The 26,547-nt window shown below is 35.9% G+C and overlaps 1 protein-coding gene across 1 annotated transcript in view; it reads left to right on the top strand.

Moving 5' to 3' along the window:
• slc24a6a (solute carrier family 24 member 6a) overlaps positions 1-25,712 on the top strand; it is a 29,513-nt gene extending 3,801 nt beyond the window's left edge. Inside the window, exons 2-17 of the mRNA XM_079839110.1 lie at positions 8,208-8,303; positions 10,821-10,897; positions 12,896-12,970; positions 13,058-13,142; positions 13,228-13,331; positions 13,417-13,491; positions 13,567-13,592; positions 13,692-13,745; positions 13,940-14,082; positions 14,166-14,332; positions 17,607-17,892; positions 20,436-20,602; positions 20,715-20,829; positions 20,925-21,037; positions 23,638-23,703; positions 23,814-25,712. Of these exons, the coding sequence (XP_079695236.1) occupies positions 8,208-8,303; positions 10,821-10,897; positions 12,896-12,970; positions 13,058-13,142; positions 13,228-13,331; positions 13,417-13,491; positions 13,567-13,592; positions 13,692-13,745; positions 13,940-14,082; positions 14,166-14,332; positions 17,607-17,892; positions 20,436-20,602; positions 20,715-20,829; positions 20,925-21,037; positions 23,638-23,703; positions 23,814-23,924 (1,760 nt within the window). The 3' untranslated portion in view covers positions 23,925-25,712. The remainder of the gene's footprint in view (positions 1-8,207; positions 8,304-10,820; positions 10,898-12,895; positions 12,971-13,057; positions 13,143-13,227; positions 13,332-13,416; positions 13,492-13,566; positions 13,593-13,691; positions 13,746-13,939; positions 14,083-14,165; positions 14,333-17,606; positions 17,893-20,435; positions 20,603-20,714; positions 20,830-20,924; positions 21,038-23,637; positions 23,704-23,813) is intronic.
• The last annotated feature ends 835 nt before the right edge of the window (positions 25,713-26,547 follow it).

Raw genomic sequence — 26,547 nt, 5'->3', positions numbered from 1 at the left:
TTTGCATATGTAAATGAGAACTATCTTTGTCATTTGGTTCTTGGTTAAACCACACCCTCTCTGGGCTCAAATCCAGTTCCACACCACTCATTAATCACTGCTTTTAGATCAGGTTTCCATGGAAACTTGAGAGGACGGTAGGAAGCATTCTGATTGCCTCAATCTTTTGCCCATTTTTAAATAAGTTGGAGTTTAAGTTAGATACAGCGTGTCCAAAAGCCTGATTTTTTTTTTTTTTTTATTAGAAAATGCAGAATACAAGCACTTTTGCATCTTTGGTGTAACTAAAGAACTGGTTAAATGGTTAAAAAAATGTGTTTATTATATATATATACATATTAGGGGTGTAACGTACACGTATTCATACCGAACCGTTTCGGCTCTCAGTTCGGTGCGCGTGTGTAAGTGCGGAACACTCTTCAATCCTAGTTCCCACTCGAACATATTAAGTATTCAGTCCATTTCATCTTGAAATTCAAACGATAAATGCCGCTTTGACGCTCTTTAATGTGACGACTGATCACTGTATAGGCGCGTCAATTCACTGCGGTGCGATCTTACGGTATGTTGAGGATACATTAAAGGGGTGGTAAAACACATTCTTTTGAAGGCTTGATTGTGTTTGTGGGGTGCACTGTAACATGTGTTCATGCTTCGTTTTAAAAAAAAAAAGCATTATTTTTCATATATTTGACCTTATTTCTACACTGCTCTGTCCTTCCTTGTAAAACGGTCTGATGCTTTCCGGGTTGTATGAAGCCAGTCCCTCAAAAATACACAGTGGGCTGTGATTGGTCAGCTGGCCCAGTGTGTTGTGATTCGCTAACCGCAGTGCACGTTTGTCGGAAACGTCACGCCCCTTCCCTTCACCGGTAGACTGTGTTTTGGTCAGTATTAGAAACGATGGCGTCAATAAAACCATACCAATCTGAGCCCGAATCAGACCCAGAACATTTTAGTGAAGATGATCGAGCAGAACCTGTTCAGTCCTCAAGAGTAAAGACTGCGGATCTATAGGTGATCGCTACTGAATGGCACTGTTACTTTTGTATTTTTAGAACGATTATAGCCAAATATCTGTCGCAAGAACTATTAACCCAAAACACTAAACACTGGCTTTAACTAGTAAGTTAGCCAAATCACACACAGAACCATGTTTAGCAAGCCTGTAGATAAACAACACATAAAAGCTCTAATCAAAGAATTATTTACACTAATGCCAAGTTCGCTGTTGAGATTTTAACGTTAGTGTTTGTAACGATATGTGTTCATCGGATAACGTTATGAATGAGCATTTAACAGACTGGTGTGCCGAACAGTGTTGTCATCTGTTTACTTCCTTGCTACAATGTACAACCTATTACAGGAAAACACATCGATGAAAAATAAATCAGACTTACAGGTTGTGGCCCGTAAACAGCTTCTGTTTGTAAATCCAGCTTTCAGGACAAGCCGTTGTGCATATCCTGTAGTGAACTCGCGAACATTGTGGAAGTTTTCCTCCGTGAAATGTGCTGCGGGAGGGAGCCCCGCGCGCGTCGGGCATTCACACACTGGCAGTGTTTGTCTTATGCAGCTGACTTTGTGCAAATCCGGCATTGAACTCGCGAAGATGGAAGTTTTCCTCCGTGAGATGTGCTGCGGGAGCCCCGCAAGCGCCTGTTCCCTTCTGTCTCATACACACGTGCATATAACATGCTGTATGTTAAACGCTCTGCAACGCACCCCTGTCCATATGAAGGCTGAACAAAGCAAGTACCCCAGACCTAAAATCCGGATGAATATAACAGCGTTTCCTCGGCATCGCGGCAACAACACTCCAGCCTAACTATATACCACAACAGCGCCGCGATACAAAATGGCGCCCCCGACCCCCCTATTTAATATTCTCGGAGGAGGGGTTTATGTAAATATTGAGCCTGGTGATGTCACCAACCCTGGAGGAATGTGTGTAGTCGCCTTCTGGCCGTTTGCTGTAGTTCTTAGAAATGGATTTCTTTAAAAGCAAATATCTCCCTTTGCTTTGAACGTTGTAACTTTGCAGATGTTGTTTATGCTCAAGCAGCAACATTACACGCTAGCTAAAGTTAGAAATCGTGGTTTACCACCCCTTTAACACTTACTAAAACGTATCATATGTCGTGTAATCGCTCAGTCAGTGTTTCAACCGCGGAAAGACGTCAAACAGCTTGTAAACAATGTCGCGCAGCATCATTTACCTCAGTGTCCACAGCTGTTAATTTACTAGAGAAATCAACTTTCACTAAATATATGCACAATATTCGCATATATATATATATATATATATATATATATATATATATATATATATATATATATATATATATATATATATATATATATATATATATATATATATATATATATATATATATATATATATATATATATAGGCCTATATATACACTCTAAAAAAATAATCCAGTGGCTTAGTAAATATCACAGTAATAATTAACTTTAGTAACTTAATAAAATTTCTAAATATCATTTATTTGATATTTTGAGTTGAACATACCAAAATAATCGACTAAAAATCCAACAGTTAATTTTGTCTCAAATTTACAGTTATATTTAAGTTTTTTTCACTAAAAGAATTTAGTGTTCGAATAACCAATTATTTATTTCAAATATACTTAATATATTTGTGAAATTTCTATCAAAATATTTGAGCAGGGAGAATTAAATCGATCTGTTTCAAGAACCACAAATATTACTTAATTCAAATCAAGATTATTAATATTTAACAAGCACTGAAGAAATTTAGTACGTTTACTTAAAGGGGCTATATGCGTTTTTTCTGAAATTTAAACTCGCGACTGACACCTGTGGCCAAAAAACAGAACTGCTCTCATTTTCTGCTCGCTCTCGCAGTGGTGGTGACGTCACATCCGCAGACAGCGCGGGAAAAGATGACCCGCCAGAAAATAGGAAAAATAGGATACAGGCAGTGTTGCCACAGTTACTTTGAAAAAGTAACTTAGTTACTTTACAGATTACTTGATTTTAAAAGTAACTAAGTTACTTTACAGATTACTTGATTTTAAAAGTAACTAAGTTAGATTACAAGTTACTTTATTAGTTACATTCATCAGTTGCCGACAACACCTCTGCAGCCTCATCATAAAAATGACAACCGTTTTTGCCAACACTAAACATAAAACGTTACACTACACTAAACATAAAACACTAAACATAAAACCCTAAACATGTTAATGAAAAGGTACAAATTACTTTGTTTTTATTAAATACATTTATGAAAAACTATTTATATTTAATTTTTAATTTATATTTATATATGAATGTAAATAATTATATGGGCCTACACAAATAATATAAAATTACAAGATTTATATTTTATTGTAAACGTAATGTGCAGCTCTGTAAAGGGACAACAAATATATGATCGATCCGTGAGAACAATATATTTTTTTATAATCTTTAAGTGCACAAAACTATGAAAATATATGAAACGCTTCAAAACAGAGCGGCAACAAAGCGCTTATGCGCATCCCGGGTGCAGAATGATGCGCTTAAAGCAACATGGAATCAGAGTGTGCAGTGCAGCGCGAGTGCACATTGAAAAGTCCACGGCATAAAGAGAAGATGAGCGTCGAGCCCACAAATCCTAGTCTACTATGTAGCCTATATGGGTCCAAACATTCACTGATTATTTGTTTCTTCACAGTTTTTAATTCTGGTTATTGTGCGTGTGATGCTAATTAATAGTCATTGTGTTGTCACCTGAGTAGCGAGCACAACATCTTTCAGAAACCGCTAGATAAACTCCAGGAAGATAAATTATTTTATCAACATATCAAGTATTATAACGGGAATATATCATATGGAATGAGCTTTACCGCTGACTGCTGACTGGAACCGAACGACGCGCAGTTTGAATGCTGAACGGAGAATGACAGAGCAGCGGAGGAAAGACATTCAGCTATGGAATAGCTTTAGATGACTTTGTAGGCTACTAGCAAATAATAATATACTAATAATGATTGCTGAAGGATAATGTGACAATATATATTTCTGATGATTATTTAATTATCACGACATGCCTAATCTGAGCAAGTGACTGCCTGTCTTGAGTTTTGTCGACAGACGGAGCGGCCGCCTCGTAATTCTCTATGCAGGAAAACCCTGCTGAGACTAAACAAGAAAGCAAAAATATATATTTTTACTAAGGAAAATGACAAAAAAAAGTAACTCACAGTGACTTGGATAAGTTACTTTAATCTGATTACTGGTTTGGAAATAGTAACGCGTTAGATTACTCGTTACTGGAAAAAGTGGTCAAATTAGAGTAACGCGTTACTAAGTAACGCGTTACTGGCATCACTGGATACAGGCTTATAGGTAGGGTTGGGAACCGAGAACCGGTTCTTATTCAGAACCGAAACTGATTTTTGAAAAATACCAGAACCGCGCGAAATTCCTAAGTTTCGGTTCCGAAAACGGTTCTGGTGCAATGTGTGTGCGAAGCGCTGGAAGCGTATCCTTTCATAGCGAGTGACAGCCAGTGTTGCCAAGTCCGTGGTTTTCCCGCTTTCCACTGTTGCCGCGGGCTGTGTTTCATGTCCGCGGGTTGAAGCGATTGTGCAATTGTGCGGGTTTTGTTGTGAAAACCTGGCAACCCTGGCTCACCTCATCATGAATATTAATTACGTTGCCTGTCGCTTCCAGGAGTGCAACGCAGTTCAGCACTGAAAGCCCTCGCGCTGCACATTTACGGTTTTGCGTCAGATATTTTCTCGTTGACCACCAGCATGGCGAAGAGAAAGTCACAAGTATGGATTCATTTCCAAAGAATGAATGATAATGAAGCAAAATGTGAAAAGTTAATAACATGCAAAGGAGGCTGCACTAGCAATTTGACAAAACATTTGCTACAGCACAAAGTGCCTCAGGGCTTATACCAGATTTATAGTGTAAGGCATATATATATATATATATATATGTATATGTATATGTCAACCGTTGAGTCACCATGGTTTAGGTAAGCGTTTAGGCACAATTACCTTTGTAATGCTGAATTGCAATTTATTATTTACAAGTTCACTGAATAACTGAATTACTATTAAATTAATATACAACTAATTAATAAATATAACTAATAAATATAATTTATAACTTGGTTTTATTCAGAGACAGAGAGAGAAAATGTAATAAGACAATTTCAGAGGTGTTCATTTGAAAAACAATGTGTTGCAAGAATGGCTTAATTAATACTGTAATATATGTACAGTACAGGACTTTTTTGACATTGCCAACCTGTAAATTAATTTTAGAGCAAGTAATAAACACAAAATGGATTGTTTGAGTTGCGTATTGTGCCTTTTTCCTTTACCACTATTTGTGTAATAATTTTAATGGAACCGGAATCGGAACCGGAATCGTTAGGCGGAACCGAAACCGGAACCGGAACCGGAAAATTTCTCACGATTCCCAACCCTACTTATAGGTGCACCCACTGTGAGCGGACAAGGTGTCAGTATGCTCATCAGGAGATGTTTGAGTCATAAATGGTAAAATAAAAAGGCTATTGTTACGTTTATTTTGGGGAAAAAGTTGCATATAGCCCCTTTAATTATAACACTGCACCCCTCCCCCGCCCCTTGACGTGACGACGGCTCGACGGTTGATTGAGCGCTGCTTTTTGAACTAGTCTCCAGAGAAGTTTCTTCTCCTCAGTGTTGCAGAATTGGAACATTTCTTCTGTGAAATTCAGGTTTGTGTGTTTTATTTTATCTATAAAATCATTACTGAGCTTAAAATCTTTTTATTTAATGCAAAACATACAGTGAGTGACGCAATGTGAGTAAACGAGTGCTGCATCTGTCTTTTAAGCCCCTGGTGCTTCAGTCCTTGCTCAAAACACACGACTTTATTGCTTAAGATAATGAATATAATTAATTTGGATGATAAAATGTTCTTAAAACTGTGCACTGTTTGTTTATTGGCAGATTATGGAGTCAGGCACGTTGCAGTATCTTTGAACTACTAGTGAAATGCAGGACGGCGGTCTCAAGTTCAAAGTCCACCCGCGAGTCCATCTCAGGCTCGAGGAATACTTTTAAATGTTTAATTTTTACTTGTTTGTTACATGAGTTTAATGTTGTAAATATGTTGTAAAATATTGTATACATCTCAACTGTAATATGCTGTATTGCTTTACTCATTGTCAATAAAGGCCATTTTCATGTTATAAGTGTGGTTGTGTGGAGTATTTTACAAAGGTTTAGAGGAAATTAAAGTTATACTATTAGAGTTAATATCACTCATAAATAAAAACAGTTAATTTTACTCTTAAATATTGTTTTTTAAATGTTTTTCCTCCAATTTTTTCTACTCAATTTAATTTGTAAATGTACCAAATGTAGTTACACAGATCTACTTAATTTTTTTACTTGCATTTGCTCCGCTCATATGGTGTATGTAATTGATTTCACTGCTTTAAAATTTACTAAATTTTATTATTGTTAAAATGTTTCACCAAAAAAATTGAGTAAATCATAGTAAACGTTTTTAGAGTGTAGGCCTGCCAAAACGAACAATAAACATTGGCTTTACTAGTAGCCAAATCAAACACAGAACCATGTTTAGCATGCCTGTAGATAAACAATCCATAAAAGCTCTAATCAAAGAATAATTTACGCTAATGTCAAGTTCGCTGTTGAGATTTAAAAAAAAAAGTTTGTAACATTAGGTGTTTGTCGGATAACGTTAAGTATGAATGAGCATTTAACAAACTGGTTTGCTGAGCCAAACAGCGTTGTCATCTGTGTACTTCCTTGCTACAACGTACAATTAACAATACGAACTATTACAGGAAAACATCGCCGAAAAATAAATCATACTTACAGGCTGTGGCCCTTAAACAGCTTCTGTTTTTAAATCCATCTTTCAGGACAAGCCGTTGTGCGAATCCTGCATTGAACTCGCGAAGATTGTGGAAGCTTTCCTCCTTGAAATGTGCAGTGGGAGCCGTGCGCGCCCGTTGTGCATTCACACTGGCAGTGTTTGTCTCTCGCAGCTGAACCGTGGCTCGTGTATTGCAAATACAGACGAATATTGTCCATTATGTCACATTTTCCGGTCTTCCCCTCCGACCCCTGTCTGTCTCGTGCTTTGATTTATGATGGGCAGCATATATCTGCTGCAAATGCGACCTGTTCCCCTCCGTCTCATACACACATGCATATAACATGTTGTATGTTAAACGCAGTGCAACGCACCCCCGTCCCTAGGAAGGCTGAACAAAGTGGACCTGCAATCCGGATGAAAATAACAGCGTTTCGTCTGCATCACGGCAACAACACTCCAGCCTATAACTATACCACAACAAAGCTTCCCTGCAGCGATACAAAATGCCCCCCCCCCCCTTATTTAATATTCTCGGAGGAGGGGTTTATGTAAATATTGGGGCTGGTGATGTCAGAGACCCTGGAGGAATGTCTAGTAGTCCCTACCGGCCGTTTGCTGTAGTCCTTAGAAATTGATTTCTTTAAAAGCAAATATCTCCCTTTGCTTTAAACTTTGAACGTTGTAACTTTGCAGATGTTGTTTATGCTCAAACAGCAACATTACACACTAGCTAAAGTTAGAAAAGTGAAATCGTGGTTTACCACCCCTTTAACTAAAGTAGTTTACTAATGTACCTTATTGTAAAGTGTTACCCTTATATCTAAACATGAATATCAGCTGAATCTAGGCTCATAGTTTGGGCTCTGTTGTTAACCTTTAATATGATAGTAATAATGTGCAAGTAAGGGCTCCCTATATAGTTTACAGCATTATCCTTAAGTAACTTTTAGTTATAATTGAATTAATTTAAGGTCAGACACAATTTTTTTCAGTAAACCACTGTTTAATAAAAAAATTAATAAAAAGCAAATTTTTAAAACTGCTGTACTTCAAAACCGAGGTACGTACCGAACCGTCAGTTTTGTGTACCATTACACCCCTAATATATATATATATATATATATATATATATATATATATATATATATATATATATATATATATATATATATATATATATATATATATATATATAATGTCTGTATATATTTATAATGTAAATTGTCTTGAGAAGCTAAATATGTGCCATAAAAAAAGAACATCTTGGACCAATTATGAAGTAAAAAAGATAAAGGTATACAAATTGTGCATTTTTCCAGCCCATTCCAAAGAGGATTCAGACCTGATCTGGACCCGGCGTAAACTAACCCAGCAAATCATAGAGGAGAACCAGACATCAAGCACACCGAGAGCTGGTGAGTGAAAGCCTGAGCAGCTCTCTCTCTCTCTCTATTTATTTGCCTGTCTTTCTGAATTACATCCATCCATATATTGCTATCTTTCCCCCTGCCTCCTCATTCTGTGAAATGATGCAGACAGGTGCCCTCTTCATAGTCAAGCCCCCTTTGAGGCTTATGTTACTAAGCAACAGAATCCCTAATTTCAGAACAGAGGATAGTCTGTTTTAAGCATTCAAAGTGTGCCACTTTAGATAGATTCATCATATGTCTTTTTTTCCTTTAATCAGCTGCACAAATCACTCATTGACAGAGGTTTCTCTTTTTCCTTTCTTTCCTTTTTTCATCTTTCATTCTCCAAATCCCTCACTTTTTTGAGTGTTTTTTTTTCAGCAAATAAATGTTCAGTGCCTCAGTTATTAAAGCTTATGACAGTTCTGATGTCCCACAACCCTTAATGGATCCTAACACAGGGTTGCACCTTCTGGACCTTGCACCTTTATTTATATATGATATAGTTGGTGTCGTTAATTATATTTCTATCATTTAAAGGGATAGTTCACGCTAAAATTAATATTTAGCCATCCTTTACTTACCCTGGTGTTGTTCTAATGCAGTATGCTGTTCAGACCACAAAAGCAGAAATAAATAAAAAAAATGTCCCCCAGCATCAAGCTTTATATAAAAAAAAGAAGACAGAATGGTCCCATACAACACATGTCGTATATTCCGTATGTTCTGGGGGTATATGATAGGGTTTGGTGAAAAACAAACTGAAATTGAATGTATTATTTAACGAAAATCCTGACCATGTCTTCTGTGCATGGTACACATTCATGACACTCTATGTGCCGCACTTCACTCCAAGTTGATCAATAAAAAAACATGATATGAAATACAATCCATGTACTTTCTTCTCTGAGGTTCCATTGTGTTTGTCATATCAAGAAGTTATCGCATTCATGACAACTGAGATATTTAACTCTGTGAAGAAAGTACACGGATACTTTTTTGGGATTTCTAGGAGGTTGTATTACATATAGCAATAATATGGGACCTTTCTTTTATACTTGTTTTGCGTCTTTTTTTCTTTCTTTTTATTTTTTTTACTTAACGCTGGTGGCTATTTACTGTCATTACGAGTGCTGTAAAAACTCCTTTTATGGTCTGAAAAAGATACGGCATTAGAACAACACCTGGGTGAATAAATTATGAATTAATTTTCATTTTAAAGGGGGAACTATCCCTTTAAAGGCGTTTCATTCACTGCATATAATTCACTTTAAAACTATAAAAATACACTGTTTTGCTTAAGATTATTTGCTTGTACTGTTCACACATCACAAATGGCTTATATGAATTGATTACATTTTTGATTACATTTAATCTGTACATATTATTCTTGCTTATATATAATTAATTACTATTTAAGTTGTTTGCAAGGCTCATAAATATTTAAAAAGAGCAGCGGTAGTGTATGCTGAGCAGATCACTTTTGGAGGGCAAATGTAATAAAATGTAATGCTCTAAAAGCCCTTAAAATCATTACACCCCATTAATTATTTATAAATCCTACTGATTTATGAAATTCAATAAGGGAGTCCTTGGTAAATGTAATCTTAAATGTAAATGAGCAGCTGTTTGTTCCAGCTATGCTTTTCAATAACAGATTCGATAGCATTGCTCATAAAAATCAAGACATATTGCCCATTACATTCGGCATATTATCTAGTTAAATGGCACTTAAAATAATTGATATATGCAACAAATTAGATGCAAAGTCTGTCTGAAGTTTAAAAACTGAAAAGCTGTGATACTTATTATTCTTAGCATTTAAAGGGGTGTCATTTCCTCCCTCGTCTTTATTTCATGGCTGTTTATTAGACAGCTGGCCTCTTTAAGGCAGTCAGAGCAAGAACAGTCTTCACGCTGATTGCATCTCAAGAAGCTGTGGGCTAAAGTATTACCAGTCCTCTGATTTAACAGGCCCACTCTTCCTGGCCTCTCTGCACTATTACAGATTAGCTAAAAGGCTGGTCAATTCAATTGCCACTTAGTTACAATAGACAAAAGCTTCTTAACACCCTTAAGTTAAATGCAGCACATTCTCTTGATAAGAGCTGCAGTACATCAATGAAGTGAGAAAGCACAACACTAAATAGTTTAGTGTTTTTCACGGATAAATAACATTTTCTTGGCCTTCTTTTGATTTCCACACATCCAAAATCTGAATATGTGGTTAGATATTCTCTTAAAGGTCACAATTTTTAATAACCCAGAATACGGTTTCATAGCCACTGTGCACGGTCAGATGCAAAACCTTTATGTGACCTTTAACACAAACGTTAACATGCTAAATGTGATTAGCACCCGTTTCAGTACAGACTAGAGCTGCCAAGATTGTTTCATAGTGATTGAAGGGATTTCAGGATATTGTTAGCCTTGCTTTATGGATTGCATAGTTTCTCTGTGCTATATTCCTAATGGTCTTTTAACCCCATTTCCATTCTCAAAAATGTTCACTTTTCCACCAAGCTATCCATGAATTTCCAGAGGACATCTTCACTAAGGGACAGAGGAGGCATGGGGCAATTCTACTGCATGTGTTTTGTGTAAGTATGCCACAGTCCAGTGATAAATATACAGAGAACTGTGTGTGGCAATGATTGACCGTATCAGGCAAAGTACACTACTGTTCAAAAGTTTAGAGTCAATGAGATTTTTTTTAGACATTAATATTTTTATTCAGCAATGATGCATTACATTGATCAAATGTGACTGTGAAGACATTTATAAAGTTCAAAAAGATTTCTGTTTCAAATAAATGTTTTCAACATTGCTAAGAAATGTTTCTTGACATGAATAAATTCAATTTTAAAATATATTAAAATAGTGATAATGTTATAAAATAAGGATTCCATATGTTAACATTAGTTAAGGGTAAGTTCACCCATTAATTCCTCACCCCCATGTCATCCAAACCCGTAAGACCTTCGTTCATCTTCAGAACACAAATTAAGATATTTTTTTTAATGATATCTGAGAGCTCTCTGACCTCTCCATAGACAGCAATTTAATTTTTGTTAGATTTTTTTGTGTGTGCAAAACGTATTCTCTTCGCTTCATAAAATTAAGGTTGAACCACTGGAGTTACATGGACGATTTTAACAAACCTTTCTGGACCTTGAAAGTGTTAATTACATTGCTGTCTATGGAGGGGTCAGAGAGCAATTTGTGTTCCGAAGATGAACGTTTGGAACGACATGAGGGTGAGTAATTAATGACAGAATTTTCTTTTTTTGGGGAACTAACCCTTTAACTGCAGTAGTTAACATGAACTAACTATGAACAATACTTCTGCAGCATTTATTAATCCTAATGTTAATTTCAACATTTATTCATGCATTTATAAAACGTTGAATCTGTTAACCCCCCGCATTGCGTGTGGCAGAATCTGTTGATTCTTTTAAAAAACAGCTGAAGACACTTTTATTCATTCAAGCTTTTAGTTAATTTTGGGCTTTTATGTGTTGTTTTGGTGCTGCGTTAATTTGTTAAATTTCATATACTTTGTAAAGCACTTTGTGATTTTTATCTGTGATAGGTGCTATATAAATAAAGTTTACTTACTACTTACTTACTTAACATTAGTTGATGCATGTGAACCAATTTTTATTAACTAACATTAATAAAGGTAAAAATAAATACTGTAAAAATAGATTGCTCATTGTTAGTTCATGTTAGTTAATGCATTAACAAATGAAACCGTATGTTGTAAAGTGTTACCAAAATAGGAAACTTGAGACATTTTAAATTGTCATAATATTTCTCTATTTTATTATTTTACTGTATTTTTGATCAAATAAATTCAGCCTTGGTGAGCATAAGACACTTCTTTCAAAAACATTAAAAATATAACCGATATAACCTGTTCATTTCCTATTTTATTAAAAATTTTAAGCTATATTTTTTTCAGTACGAGTTTTAAATTTCACCTTGAATTTTAGTTTGACTTGTAGTTTGTGATTTGATATGATAAACCTGTTTGTTTGCTATAATACACAGCAAAATTCAAAATAATAAAATAACTGAAAATGAAAGACTTTATGCAGACCGGTCTGTTATTGGTCTGAGTGTTTGTCAAAGACTTTATATATAGGAAGACCATGCACTCCGATTACTTATGAATGGGGAAAAAGTGCAATGCCCAATATGGCAAATAAGCCCCGCCTTGTAAATGAAAGAGCCAATCGTTGATTAGTAAAGTCATTGTGTCGCTGCAGCTGCAGTTAGAAGCTTGGGTTGCTATAGAAACACGCAGTGTTCTGAGACTGTGTTTAGGATTGCGCATGCGCATTAGATTTTTGTCATGATTCGAGTGTTAAGAAACAAAATTTATGAGACAGTTGTTGTCAGATTTCATTGGTGATTTCAAATATGACATTTTTACAGTTTTGGAGAATTTGATGTTTCCCCATTCAAAGAGATCGGAACTGCACTTGAAGATGGCCGCTGAGTGAAATGACTTGTCTTAAAGGGACTTTGGTGTTTGTGAAGGTTAAGTAGTGGATATCTGCTGACCTGTCTTCTGTGTGCTGTTGTGATCACAGGCAGTATATATGTTCTATGCCCTTGCTATTGTCTGCGATGTCTACTTTGTCCCCTCTCTGGAAAAAATCTGTGAGGTGAGTGTAGTTTGCTACTACTGGCAGGAATCTCAATGTTCCTGGGAAATAGCAGACCATATTCTGAGTTGCCGTTTGTATTTTCAGAATCTGCACCTCAGTGAGGATGTTGCAGGTGCCACCTTCATGGCGGCAGGCAGCTCCGCACCTGAGCTTTTCACATCTTTGATTGGTCAGTATCAGTGAATGTTTTTTTTAAATGTGTTGTTACGGTATATACAGTAAGTTGTCAATACATTGTTGTCTCTTCAAATCAGGTGTGTTTATCACCAAGGGAGACCTGGGGGTGGGAACGATTGTGGGATCAGCTGTCTTCAACATCCTGGTCATCATCGGAGTTTGTGGAATATTTTCTGGACAGGTAGTTTATGCTTATGTTATTATATTAAATAAAAATATTCAATGTAATTTGTTTCTTGTGACTTTTCACCATTCCTTCTTTACAGACCATCATTCTTACCTGGTGGCCGCTCTTCCGTGACTCTTTCTTCTACATCCTCTCTGTGTTGGCCTTGATTATGGTAATCAGCTCTATATTTGTCTGTCTGTATTTTGAAGTCACACTTAGTTACTTAATTTACTTTTGTGTATTTCAGGTCATATATGATGAAAAAGTAATGTGGTAAGTGTGCTAAATTCATTGTGAAGAATGTGTAATAATCTTAATTGACATTTAAGTGAACAAGAGCTTATAGCATTATCATAAACATCGCTGTTGTAGGTGGGAGACTACAATCCTCATATCAATGTATGGAGTTTACATCCTTATCATGAAGTGAGTATTTAACATTTTTACTTATCATATACAGTACCAGTCAAAATAGAATTTATAATAATTAAATGAAATCTTATCTATATTATATTATAGTAAATAAAAAAGTATTTATTTATATAACTTATTTACATATATTTTTGGTCAGTGCATAATTTCCATATATATAATATAAGTTTTCATGTGGCCATTTCAAGGTTTAACAGTCAGATTTGGGGCTGGGTGGAGCAGAGGTTTGGTATCCCAGGTCAGCCGTGTTTGGTGAGCAGTCTGCGCAGAGATGTGTCGGTAGGAGAGGCAAGCCCCCACTGTGACACCTCCATGATCCTCTTGAAGAAAGGTGTGTGTGTGGGTGGAGGGTGGAGCTGTGTGGATCATAATGAGTGGTTGTGCATTATAAAGTACCACGTCACTCTCTCTCAGGTCAGAATGCGGGTGGCCAGGACTCCCCGGTGGTGATGGTGGATGAGTTGATGAGTCTACACCCTCACCAGTTCTCTTTCTCAGAGGCAAGCCTCCGTGTCATGATCACGCCCCACTTCTCCCCCCGCACTCGCCTCAGCATGGCCGGACGCATGCTCATCACTGAGGTACTGGCTGGATGCTTGCTCGCTTTTTGCACGTCTGGATGGGACAACAGCTCCTCAGTTGTGCAAACCAAGAATATAAACTATCAGGCTTATTTCATGTATGAATTAAAGGAAGCAATTAATGGAGTTTTTTTTGTTGTTGTTTTTTGTCTCAAAAGATAGACGCAAAAATGATTTTGTCTTGTTTTCCAGCAGTAAAGATACTGGTGTGAAAAACAAGATATTAAGACTTGTTTTAAGAATATACTACTGTTCAAAAGTTTGGTGTCGATAAGATATTTTGGTAACCCCTTTTTAGTATGGGGAACACATATTCACTATTAAAGGTGAACTATGTAAGATTTTTGCAGTAAAATATCCAAAAACCACTAGGCCAGTGTTATATATTTTGTTCAGTTGAGTACTTAGAATATCCCAAATGTTTCCAACTATTTGTAAATCGTGATAAATTGCTATTTTAACCAAGGAACCGGAATGTGTGAGCTATGCGTTTGAGGGAGTCGCCTGTCGATTGCGTCATATCTGCGTTACCCTCGGTTTCTGGTTTTATTTAGCAGAAACGCTTTACTCTCACTGCAGTGGGAACAAGTGTAATAGCATCTGCTGAGCGAACGTCATAACTTCCTTTTCAACACACTCAGATATATCTAATATGATAAACAGAGTTGCGTTACCTCACTCATAGCTGGAAAAGAGGAAGTGGCGCCGGCGACCGTGTCATAATAAAAGTCCCGCAGGTGACTATGCCATAGTAACAGTCCCACTCTTCAATCGCTCCTGCGGCCTTGCTCAGCTCCACAACACTCGGCCCTGCTCTGCTTCATACAACAGTAATGTTAATAATCGCATCCATGAACATGATTTCTGCCCGAGTCCTATCCTGACTCTTTCCCACCGGCTGTGAGGTGAAGACCACATTTCCCAAGATTCTGCACTCAAACGTGGCGTCATCAAACTACGCCTTTGTTTTGAACAGGCAACCTCTAGTGGACGGAAACGTTACATAGTGTAGCTTTAACTATATGACTTTTTCCTTAAAGGGATAGTTCACCCAAAAATTTAAATTAGCCCATGATTTACTCACCCTCAAGTCATCTTAGGTGTATATGACATTCTTCTTTCAGACGCATAAAATCAGAGTTATATTAAAACATGTCCTGGCTCTTCCAAGCTTTAGTATATTGGCAGTGATTGTTGCTTTGTTTTTGAAGTCCATAAAAGTGCATCTATCCATCATATAACTGCTTTACATGACTCTGGGGGGTTAATAAAGGCCTTCTGAAGTGAAGCGATGTGTTTGTGTAAGAAAAATATCCATATTTAAAACTGTATAAAGTAAAATATCTAGCTTCCGCCAGATAGGGAAAAAACCTAACTGGTGTGCAATGTCGTCAGACGTAGCGTAAGCATTTTGAATTGCGAGAGGCACTATACTTTTTCCGTAATATGGATATTTTTTCTCACACAAATGCATCGCTCCAGAAGGCCTTTATTAACCCCCCAGAGCCGTGTGGAGCAGTTATATGATAGATAGATGCACTTCAAAAACGAAGCAACAATCACTGGCATTATAAAGCTTGGAAGAGCCAGGACATGTTTTAATATAACTCTGATTGGGTTTGTCTGAAAGAAGAATGTCATATACACCTAGGATGGCTCGAGGGTGAGTAAATCATGGGCTAATTTTCATTTTTTGGTGAACTAACCCTTTAATAAACTCCTAATTCACTGCTTATTAATAGTTAGTAAGGTAGTGGTTAAGTTTAGGTATTGGGTAGGATTAAGGGATGTAGAATATGGTCATTCAGAATAAGGCATTAATATGTGCTTTATAAGTACTAATAAACAGCCAATATCCTAGTAATATGCATGCTAATAAGCAACTAGTTAATAGCGATAATTTAACCATAAAATAGTTTTACTGATTTAAAACAAATTATAATTAAAAACGGATTTTAATATAGTTTTCTCATGCATTTACTGTTTTCAATAAAAAAATAAAACAGTATTATTATGAAATATTAAAATTTAAAATAACGGTTTAAATACTTTTAAAAATTTAATTTATTCCTGTGATGGAAAAGCTGAATTTTCAGCATCATTACTCCATTCTTCAGTGTCACATGATCCTTCAGAATATTTCTAATATGCTGATTTGGTGATCAAATAATAACATTATTATTATCAGTATTGAAATAATGCTGCTCAATATTTTTTGTAGAATCTGTGATACGGTTTTCCAGGATTTTTTTGATGAATATAAATTTCAAAAGAACACCATTTATTTGAAACAGAAAAAAATTGATCAAATCTTTTGAAAGATTATTTTGTCTTTACTGTTACTTTTGATCAATCCAACTTTTGATGCATCTGCTGAATAAAATAATTCCTTTTTTATATCTTTTATATTTTAATCTAAATTATTTTTCTTATTTTTTTCTTTTCTTTCTTGTTTTGAGCATAAATCAAAAAGTTCAATCCAAAAAAATAGTTTGAGGTCCAGGCTTAAAATCAGAAAATATTGCATTTAAACAACTTAATTCATTACATATTCTTTTAAAGTCTTATTATCTTACACAATGTTAAATCTAAAGTTATGATATCGCTTATGTTCTATTGGAAAACAAAATTTTAAAAATGGATTAAGAAAAAAATCTGTGCTTCTGCACAAATTCTTTAGGAAACTTTAAAATAGATACAACTGAGACAATCATTTAGAAAGAAATATGAAAACGTTTTTTTTTCCTTCAGGAGAAAAAAATGAGAAACCATTTTCCATTTGAGCTCATTTAATGTCATTGCTGTCTTGAAAAAATATATTAAAGAGATCTCAATTATTGTTTCTCTTTCCTATGGGTCCTTTAATACGACCCTTCTGCTGTAACAGGTATGATGTTGACTGATCCAGTCCTCAGAACGTCTGCTGCCATTTCCTCTGTACTCTTCAAATGTCAGCAATAGTATTTCGTTCTATAGGTTCAGGCATTCCATTTTTGTTTAAACCCCTGGGAGATCTTACGTAACCACCATTTTGTTGTTTGTTTGGGCAAATGCTTTATTCCATCTACAATTGGCTTGACTCTTGCATGTCATCTTTAAGAGGCCCTGACAGGCTGCGCTTTACTTTGGTCGTGCTGTGTGTTCGGCAAGCTTGACTCTTAAACTCTGTCCTCAACATTTCTCACCTAACTGAATCTCATTTGTTTGAAGGGGTTCACATTGGGTCTCCCCTGCACAGTGTACATCTCTCACATCATCTGCCTGTCTTCTACAGAGGCAGAGACTAATTCGAAACAGGAGCCCTGGCGACAGCAGTGGCAGCGGAGCAGGGGACATTGCCGGCCAAGATGGTCCAGGCATGGAGGGAGTTCCTTGGGGTTTGGAGAATGGAGGGGCCCTTGAGAGTGAAACGCAACCCCTGGAGGAACCCAGACAGAGGGGACAAGGAGAGGAGTTCGAACGAGTAACAGATATAGAGGACGCACAGCCTAAAGAGGAAGAGGAGGATGAAGAAGAAGAGGCAGATGAAGAACAACCCTTCAGACCTCTTACTGTGCCAGGTGAGGGAATATTAAGGATGAATTATAGATGTTTCTTAAACAATTCACAATTGATCCACAAGTAACAAATGTAGCCTAAATGGGTAACCCTTTATAATTACTTGCGCTATGAATCATTAGTTAAGCATTAATAAATAGTTATTTCATAATTTTTAAAGCATTAATAGACATTAGTAAACAGTTTATAAATGCACCTGTAAGTGCTTTGTTCTTGCATATCTATAATGTCTTTAATAATTGTATTTTCGTCCTTTATTAATTATCAATTTATCATTTCTAAATTAAGTATTACATTATTTACAAACCAGTTATTTAAGAGTTAAGATCATGTAAAAGGTGTAAGTAAATGATTAATAATCTCTTTAAATCTTTGTAAAAGCTTTACAGGCATAAATAGTCCTCACTTTAGATGAGCTCACAGAAATAGTCAGTCCCTCCAAAAAAACGTGATTATGCGATCGCATAATTCAATGCATAATCAGCCAAAGTCCGCATATTTATGCGCGGGGCCGCATTTTTTCAAATACGCCGCACTTTTGCCGCATAAATTGCCGATTTCCGTGCGCAAAATTTGCGGGGCTTGCATTATTTCATAATCGTTGCAAAAAAGTCACATATATCTTAGCAGAAAGTTGAAAAATGTTGCGTTTACTTCACACAAGAGCAGCCATTTCCCCCTATTGCCATGGGAACGTTATGAAGTGACGTAATTACGCAACGTGAACATCATCAAAAAGCTGCAAACCCTGTGATGAAACCATGATGAAGCATGCAAATCATTCTCATTTGTCAACAAAAATAAGTGCAAAAGGCCGCATAAAGCAGTTTCCCGGTCTGTTACATGACATTCAGGAGTGTATGCAACTTTACAGTTGTAAGATTGCATTTTTTTGTTACCAGTGGGTTAAATCATACTAGTTTCAAAAACATTGCAGTTGTAAGTAGGCTATATTTGTAGTATGTAAATTTACGTTACAGTAAGAGATTATTGGAAGCACTTATTTTAACAGAAGATGTCTGTTTTGTATAGCTACCTCTGTGAAACAGGAAGCACACATTTTATTTTATATTTTATTTATTCATTTTTACAGAAGTTGTAGCATATTCCTTTTGTAAAGCTACAGAACTTGTTTGACTCATCAATGTTTTGTAAGTTTGAGCCATGTGTTTATTAAGGTCTGAAATAAAACAAGATGAGAACTTAAATATTCCCCAGCACTTTCTGTGATGTAGTATGCTTGCTTATCATAGGAAGTAATAAGAAGTGACTATTTACATTAAGTTAGTAGCCTAGAGAGAACCGGGTGTTGGGGGAATCAAAAAATAATAATTTTTGCCCACAACAATCACAAAAAAAATCTGCATTTTTCTGGAAGGACTGAATAGTTAACTGACAACTACTACGTTTTATAACTACCTGAATTAATCATGAATTACAGTAGGAATACGTGTTAATAAAGCAGTAACTATTACTATATGTCTAAATAATAAGATGTATAAATGTACATTTGAATAGTTTATTAATCATTTACTACACTTTCTACATGATCTTATGAACCACTGACAACTCCTAAATAACTGGTTTGTAAATAATATAATACTTAATTTACAAATGATAAATTGATCATTAAATAAAGTATGAAAATACAATTAAAGACATTACAGATATGCTTATAACTCAAGAACAAAGCATTTACAGCTGCATTTATAAACTGTTTATTAATGTCTATCAATGCTTTATAAATTATGAATTAACTATTAACTAATGCTTTACTAAAGATTCATAACGTGCAGTTATTATAAAGTGTTTCCCATAAAGGTTCAATTAACTACCAATGATCTGTATCTTCTATATTTTTAATATATGAAATAAGTAAGCTTTTTTTGTGTAATCCTTGTAGTACTCTGTGATGTTGCTGAAAAATTTGAGTCATCCAGAATCGTTTTAGAATTTGATTATGACTCCTTGAATTGAATCATGAGGTGCACAAACACTCCCAACTCTAGTGGGTATGTTTGTAAATGATACCAAAACGTTATATTAAACCATTATTCAGAATATTCTGAATTACAGGACAACACATTGAGTTTATTGTGGTTCATCTGTCTCCACTAATTTTTCCACATCCTGATCAGGGGAATGGTCCTCATTTTTAGCCCATTAAGGACCATAATCCATTAGTCTAAGGGCCATTTCCAGATAATGGGGACGTGCATTTTAGATTTGTGCACTAGTGTTATGATTATAGAAAAGGGATGAGAGCTCTCAAATCTCTCGGGGCTGATGCGCCTTGCAATCAAATGAACTCTATCACTGCTGAACAATTGAACATGTCACTGAACATGACAGGGAGGGTTAAAATTGCAATTTGAAGAGCTCAAAAAAGAGAGATCATTAATGTTTCATTCAAATATCATTGTCTATATTGACAGTATTTGTCCTGTCGTGACATTTGAATGTATGTGATACTCTCTTTGTCCTGTAGGTGGCACTAAGGAGCCTAGTATGAAATAGTAATGATTTGAAGTATTTTTATCCACAGAGGGGCGCTGGCAGCAAGTGAAGTGGGTGTTTTCATGGCCCTTAGGCTGCCTGCTCTACTACACTGTTCCCAACTGTGTTTTGCCCCGCTGGGAGCGCTGGTTCATGGTTACCTTTGCGGCCTCAACACTCTGGATTGCAGTGTTCTCCTACCTCATGGTGTGGATGGTGAGATCAGCCCTACAGTGCTCATTGTCACTGCAAAAACACCATGTGGAAATATTTGTTTATCTCAAAATTTGTAGAATTTCTGTTTAACAAACAATATCTTTGTTTGCAGGTCACCATTATCAGTTTTACACTGGACATTCCAGATGTTATCATGGGTATTACATTTCTAGCAGCAGGCACCAGTGTCCCAGACTGCATGGCTAGTCTCATAGTTGCCCGTCAAGGTACTAAGATTACTCCACTCTTCCTTTGCTTGACCACATATTCAGTGTTATTGATGAATGAATGAATGAATGAATGTATGTGTCTGGTGCTGCAGGTATGGGAGACATGGCGGTGTCCAACTCTATCGGAAGCAACATCTTTGACATTCTGCTTGGTCTTGGTTTCCCATGGGCTTTGCGCACTCTAGTGGTTGATTATGGGTCAATAGTGAGTATGTATTTATTTGAATTAGGGATGGAATTAGATGGTCTACTAGTCTGTGATGCATTGTGATTCTTTCTCAAACAATTTTGGATGGATCCACCAAAATTTTATTATGTAATAATAATAAAATAATAATAATATTAATTTAATATATAAAATAAAATGTATATATTTAAAGCAAATAATATTTTCAGACAAGTTGAGACTCCTTCTGATCCATCCATAATTTTAACTTGCTATTTAACTTACTATCCTTTCTATTTGTTTTAATTCGCTATATGAAACAGCATTTCTTTACTCTGCCGTTATTTTTGTCTTATTTACATACTATTATAGTTTTTATTAATATTTTTGTTTGCTTTTTTATATTTGCAGTTTTCATTTTCATTTTAGCTTAGTAAGTTTTAGTTATTTTATGTGCCTTTACCATTTAATTTTTTTTTTATAAAACTATTCAGGTTTTAATTCACTATTATTTATTTATTTCCAGTTAGTAATTTGAATGCTTCTTCGTAAACCTATCTCAGTTAGTTGCCCAGGCGTAATGGTTCTCAACTGGTTTGGCCATGGGACCCACATTTTCCCATGGTCAATAAGCCGCTACTAAATTTTTTAGGAATTTGACCTAATAAGTGTGTGTGTGTGTGTGTGTGTGTGTGTGTGTGTGTGTGTGTGTGTGTGTGTGTGTGTGTGTGTGTGTGTGTGTGTGTGTGTGTGTGTGTGTGTGTGTGTGTGTGTGTGTGTGTGTGTGTGTGTGTGTGTGTGTGTGTGTGTGTGTGTGTGTGTGTGTGTGTGTGTGTGTGTGTGTGTGTGTGTGTAAAATTTGCTTTTAAAAACCAAGCAAAATTATTTCACAAAAATGGTTGAAGCACACACAGGTACCGTCCCATTTAACTTGCACATAAATTGTAGGAATGATGAATAAACAGTATAATGTAAGGCTATTAAATAGCAGTCCCTAACTAGTTTTTGTTAATACAATAAAGTTTGTAGTTTGGTATGAGCCACCACAGTCATCAAAAATATAGATAATAACAACGGAAAAAACAGTTACCATGGTAAATACACAATAATAACATGAACTGTTAATGAAAGATATACAAACTGCTCTTGATGAATAGAGTGAACATCATACAGTACCTGCATACAAATCTTTCCCAGCTAACACACAACGCTTTATTGGTACTTTTTGGTCATTTCATGACTTACTAATTGACAACTTTACTACATTGTATGCTTGTAAGTGCTATGAACACAGTATAATATCTGACAGAACAGAAAAGTTAGTTTTTCTGAGATGAGACTGAGACTTTTTATTTTGTAACAAGTTAGAAAAATAACATTAGAGTAATGACACTAACATATAGCCTGACAACATCTCATGATCTGACAACAGATACTGAATCAGGACAACATGTTTTTCTCAGACACGCTTTACTTAAACTGCATCTCATAGAAGAGTCAACCGCTTTCATGCACTTCTTTCAAAATAAAAATCTTGCATCAGAAAATCATTTAGAAATATAGCTGCAAGCAACAGTTAAGGGGCCAAGCATAAAGAAAGCATGACAAGTCATGACTGCATGGGTGAGAGCGTCAAACCAACTGCAAGTTGGTCAGAGTGAAGTGACTACGACACATGCAAAGTTTGGTGTCAATACGTCATAGCCCTGCACAGATACAGCCTCAAGAGTCCTTTTAGCATCATGCTTCAACTTGGTTCTACAGTATACAAAAGCGGTTTTGTCTGCATAACTTTTTGTCAGCATGGTCTGAAGATGATACAATTCGATTTTGGTGAAAATCGGACAAACAGTCTAGGATAGTTCGAAAATGAAAATCTATTTTCTCTGCGTGACCCATAGAATCTATTAAGACGTTTCAAAAAGTTATTTTACGTATTCAAAAGTTATTTTACATTTTTGGAAATTTCATTACAACTGCCACAAAACTTTTTGAGTGCTGTCAGGGTGTGGTGGCGAAGACACATACCAAGTTCCGTAAGGAAACGACAATGTGTTCCTAAAATATAGCATTTTACGACAAAATTCAAAATGGCCGACACCCAAAATGACTGATACGGGGAAATTATATTTTTGTTTCTAGCCCTTACAGTTCAAAAGTTATTAGCACAAACATAAGTGAAACTTTGGATAGCTGATGGCACTAGAGGGATTGAGTTAGAGAATCCAAAATTGCCGTGGTTAATGTTCAGACTGTGCCAAATTTCACATCTTTGTACCATACGGTTCTATGGGCTGCCATACACTTCCAGAGCGGAAACGGAAGAAGAGGAATAAGAACGCCAACGATTACAACAGGTGCCTTTGCACCTTCTGTGCTTGGCCCCTAATTACACAACCCACTCAAAAACTTTGGGTTGCGACCCGCCAGTTGAGAAACACTGTCCCAGGCAACTTATTTACTCATTTTTGTTTATTTTAAGTTTGTTTCATTCAGTTCCTTTTATTAACAAAACCTTTTTTTAATAGCTATAGTTTTAGTTAACAATAATAAACCTGTTTCTGTGTGCTAAATACGAGTGGAACCAAAAGTGTACAATATTTTGATTCTTACAGCATTTTCTCTGGGTCTTCCTCTAGGTCTTCATTAACAGTAAGGGGCTTGTGTACTCAGTGATTCTCCTTCTCGCTTCAGTTTTTCTGACTGTAAGTTCATTGAGAATTTGAGAACTCTCATCTCATATTGAAGCATTTACTTATGTTGTAATGTGTGTCTCATGGCATGTGCATGGTCTGTGTTCTGTCTGTCTGCACAGGTACTGAGCGTGCACCTGAACCACTGGAGGCTGGACCGGAGGTTAGGCCTTGGGCTTATGTTCCTGTACGCCATCTTCCTGCTCTGCTCCATCTGCTTTGAGAGACTCTAGATCACACTGTTCATGTTTTTCTTAGCTGTAGATCTAGTCATAGATAACCATATTTTAGCCCCAGTCACTGCCTTGATAGTAGCAGTTATTTCAGCCAGGGTTTGAACCGTGACTCTGCTCTGGTACGTTAAGAACAGTCAAGTTCTAAACACGGCTTTAAGCCAATCACCCGCTAGACAGTGCTGCCAAACTCAAGGAGACTGTAATGCATACTGTACCTCTGAAACATTTCTACTTAACATTCAGAGCTTCTTTAAGAGAACACAAATCAGTTTCAATTACAAGATGTGATGAATTTATATAAAGCGGTGTTAAATGTTTACAGCACACAGAACTTCCTAACCTCGGCTTTTGCATATTTCTATTCTGAAATCTTATAATCACAGTCAAGCACGGTGCGAAGAAAAAATTGACATTGCAAAAGTGTTACTACTAAAAAGAGTTCTATTAACTCTTGTAACAGAGATACTCTCAACGTATTGCATTACTTTGCCTTATTTATTTTTGACGTTAGCTGTGGTTTAGGAATTGAGCATTTTCTTGTTTCAGTATATTTAAGAGCAGTCTGTCACTTTTTGTGTTGTTCCTTAAAAAAAGAAAGTATTCTGGTATTTTGGACGAGAGTTGTTATAGTATTACTGATTAACCAAAAACATCCCCTGTCTTTGGTAAGTGTTTACATACCAAACATGCATAGTTTTATATAAAGTGTCACTTAGAGGTGTCTGTTGCACATTTTGATATGTTGTAATGAAATTGTTACTTTTGTGCCCCACTGCAACACTATGAAAAATGAACGTGAGAAAGTAACAATCAAATAAATATTTTACAATGTGTAACCATTATTCAGAAATAACTGCTTTATACACAGGCCTGTATACATTTTCACTCTATGTATGAATGACACTTCATTAAACAACAGACCTTAATTGGTCTTTGCACCAAATGAAAATGCAGTTATAATAATATAATATAATCTTATAAACAATAGAATCTTTTTTTATATACACTCCTGCATAATGCAGATAATGAATTAAACTCTAAAAAATGCTGTGTTAAAAATAACCCAAGTTGGGTTGAAAATGAACTAACCCAGCGATTGGGTTGTTTTAACCCAGCAATTGGGTTGTTTTAAGCAAACATTTAACCCAACCGCTGGGTTAAAACAACCCAATTGCTGGGTTAGTCCATTTTCAACCCAACTTGGGTTATTGTTAACCCAGCATTTTAATTAATATAATATGTATTAACAATCAAAGGCTCCCACTGTTTGAGCTGAAAATTATTTGGTTAATTCTGATACAGCAGTGTTTTAATTGTTAACTTTTTTTTAAGTTTTTTTTTACCGTTGACTTTTTATTATGATTAAACATGCTTATGTTTCATTTCTGTTGTATATTTAATTTGTATTGCTTAAAAAGTCCTGCTACAATAGTCAAAATGTTCTTGCTTGTGGTTTGCAGTTCTCTAGTACTAATGAGCAGAATTGAAAATTATTGAATTTCTCTTATGAAATGTCCAGAAGATTTTCATCTCACCACTCACGATAAAAAGTGTGTTAATTAAATTGATGTGAGAAATAAATATGACATGACAAGTTACAGCCTGACTGAGTAAACATCTTATTATGCCACTGTTTAAGGTTATTTTCATTTTAAAAGTCGCATAATGAGGACATGGCTCATTAGTACTATCTCACCATTTGTTACAGTTCTGTCTATATTATTAAAGATATTTGTATGTTGTTGAGTGCAATAAAACAAGGTCTGTGCAATACCCAAGATCGCCATTTTAATGAGTCATTTGCATCCTTCCCCATATACTTATGGAAGTGTTTCAAATAAAGTTTCGTTTTCTTCTAAACCGTTTATTTATAAGCATAGCATTATTGTCACATGTCTGTCTCGCCCTGTGCTGCACATGTGGTGTTTTATATTATTTCTGCGTGATGTCATGTGCGTTCCTGTCTTCAGTCTTGACCCCACCCCCCTTGTTATCTGATTATTGATTAATTTGCCCCACCTGTTGTTCGCCATTACCTGCCTTGTTTGTCCTCTATTTAATCTCATAGCGTCTTCTGTCCGGTGCTGGTTCATTGTCGTCTTCACGTCATGTTCATTGGTGTGTCTTGTGTTCCTGATTCCGTATGTATTTCAGTTTAGTTTAGTTTAGTTTTCCCCCTCGTGGGTATTTTGTTTGTGTTTATTTTATTATTTAAATAAAACCACCCTTTCTTCTTGCGTTTGAGTCCTCGCCTCCTCACTGCACCAGCAGCCGTGACAATTATGCGAACAAACTTTTTCAAAGTGTCATGGAAACAGTTTTAACAAAATGGATAAACATGTATCATAAGAACATTTATATCTTCCATCTGTGATCTAGCAGTGTGTGTTGGCTTCTACAAAAAATATTAATATGAATTGATAATAATATGAAATGTTTCTTGAGCAGGTTTAAAAGTCCAATCCGAATGAAAATGCTCCATATAAACACCTCAATCGGAATAAAAATGCCCAAACCGAATGAAATTGTAATCGGTTTGAGAGGGGTGGGATAAACCTTTTCATGAACCGATCAAATGAAAAATTCCACCATGTAAACGACCTGATCCGATTACTTTGAG

The sequence above is a fragment of the Gobio gobio genome (genome assembly GCF_949357685.1).
Source record: "Gobio gobio genome assembly, chromosome: 16".
Lineage (NCBI taxonomy): Eukaryota > Metazoa > Chordata > Actinopteri > Cypriniformes > Gobionidae > Gobio > Gobio gobio.
This window is presented reverse-complemented; position numbering and strand designations above follow the sequence as displayed.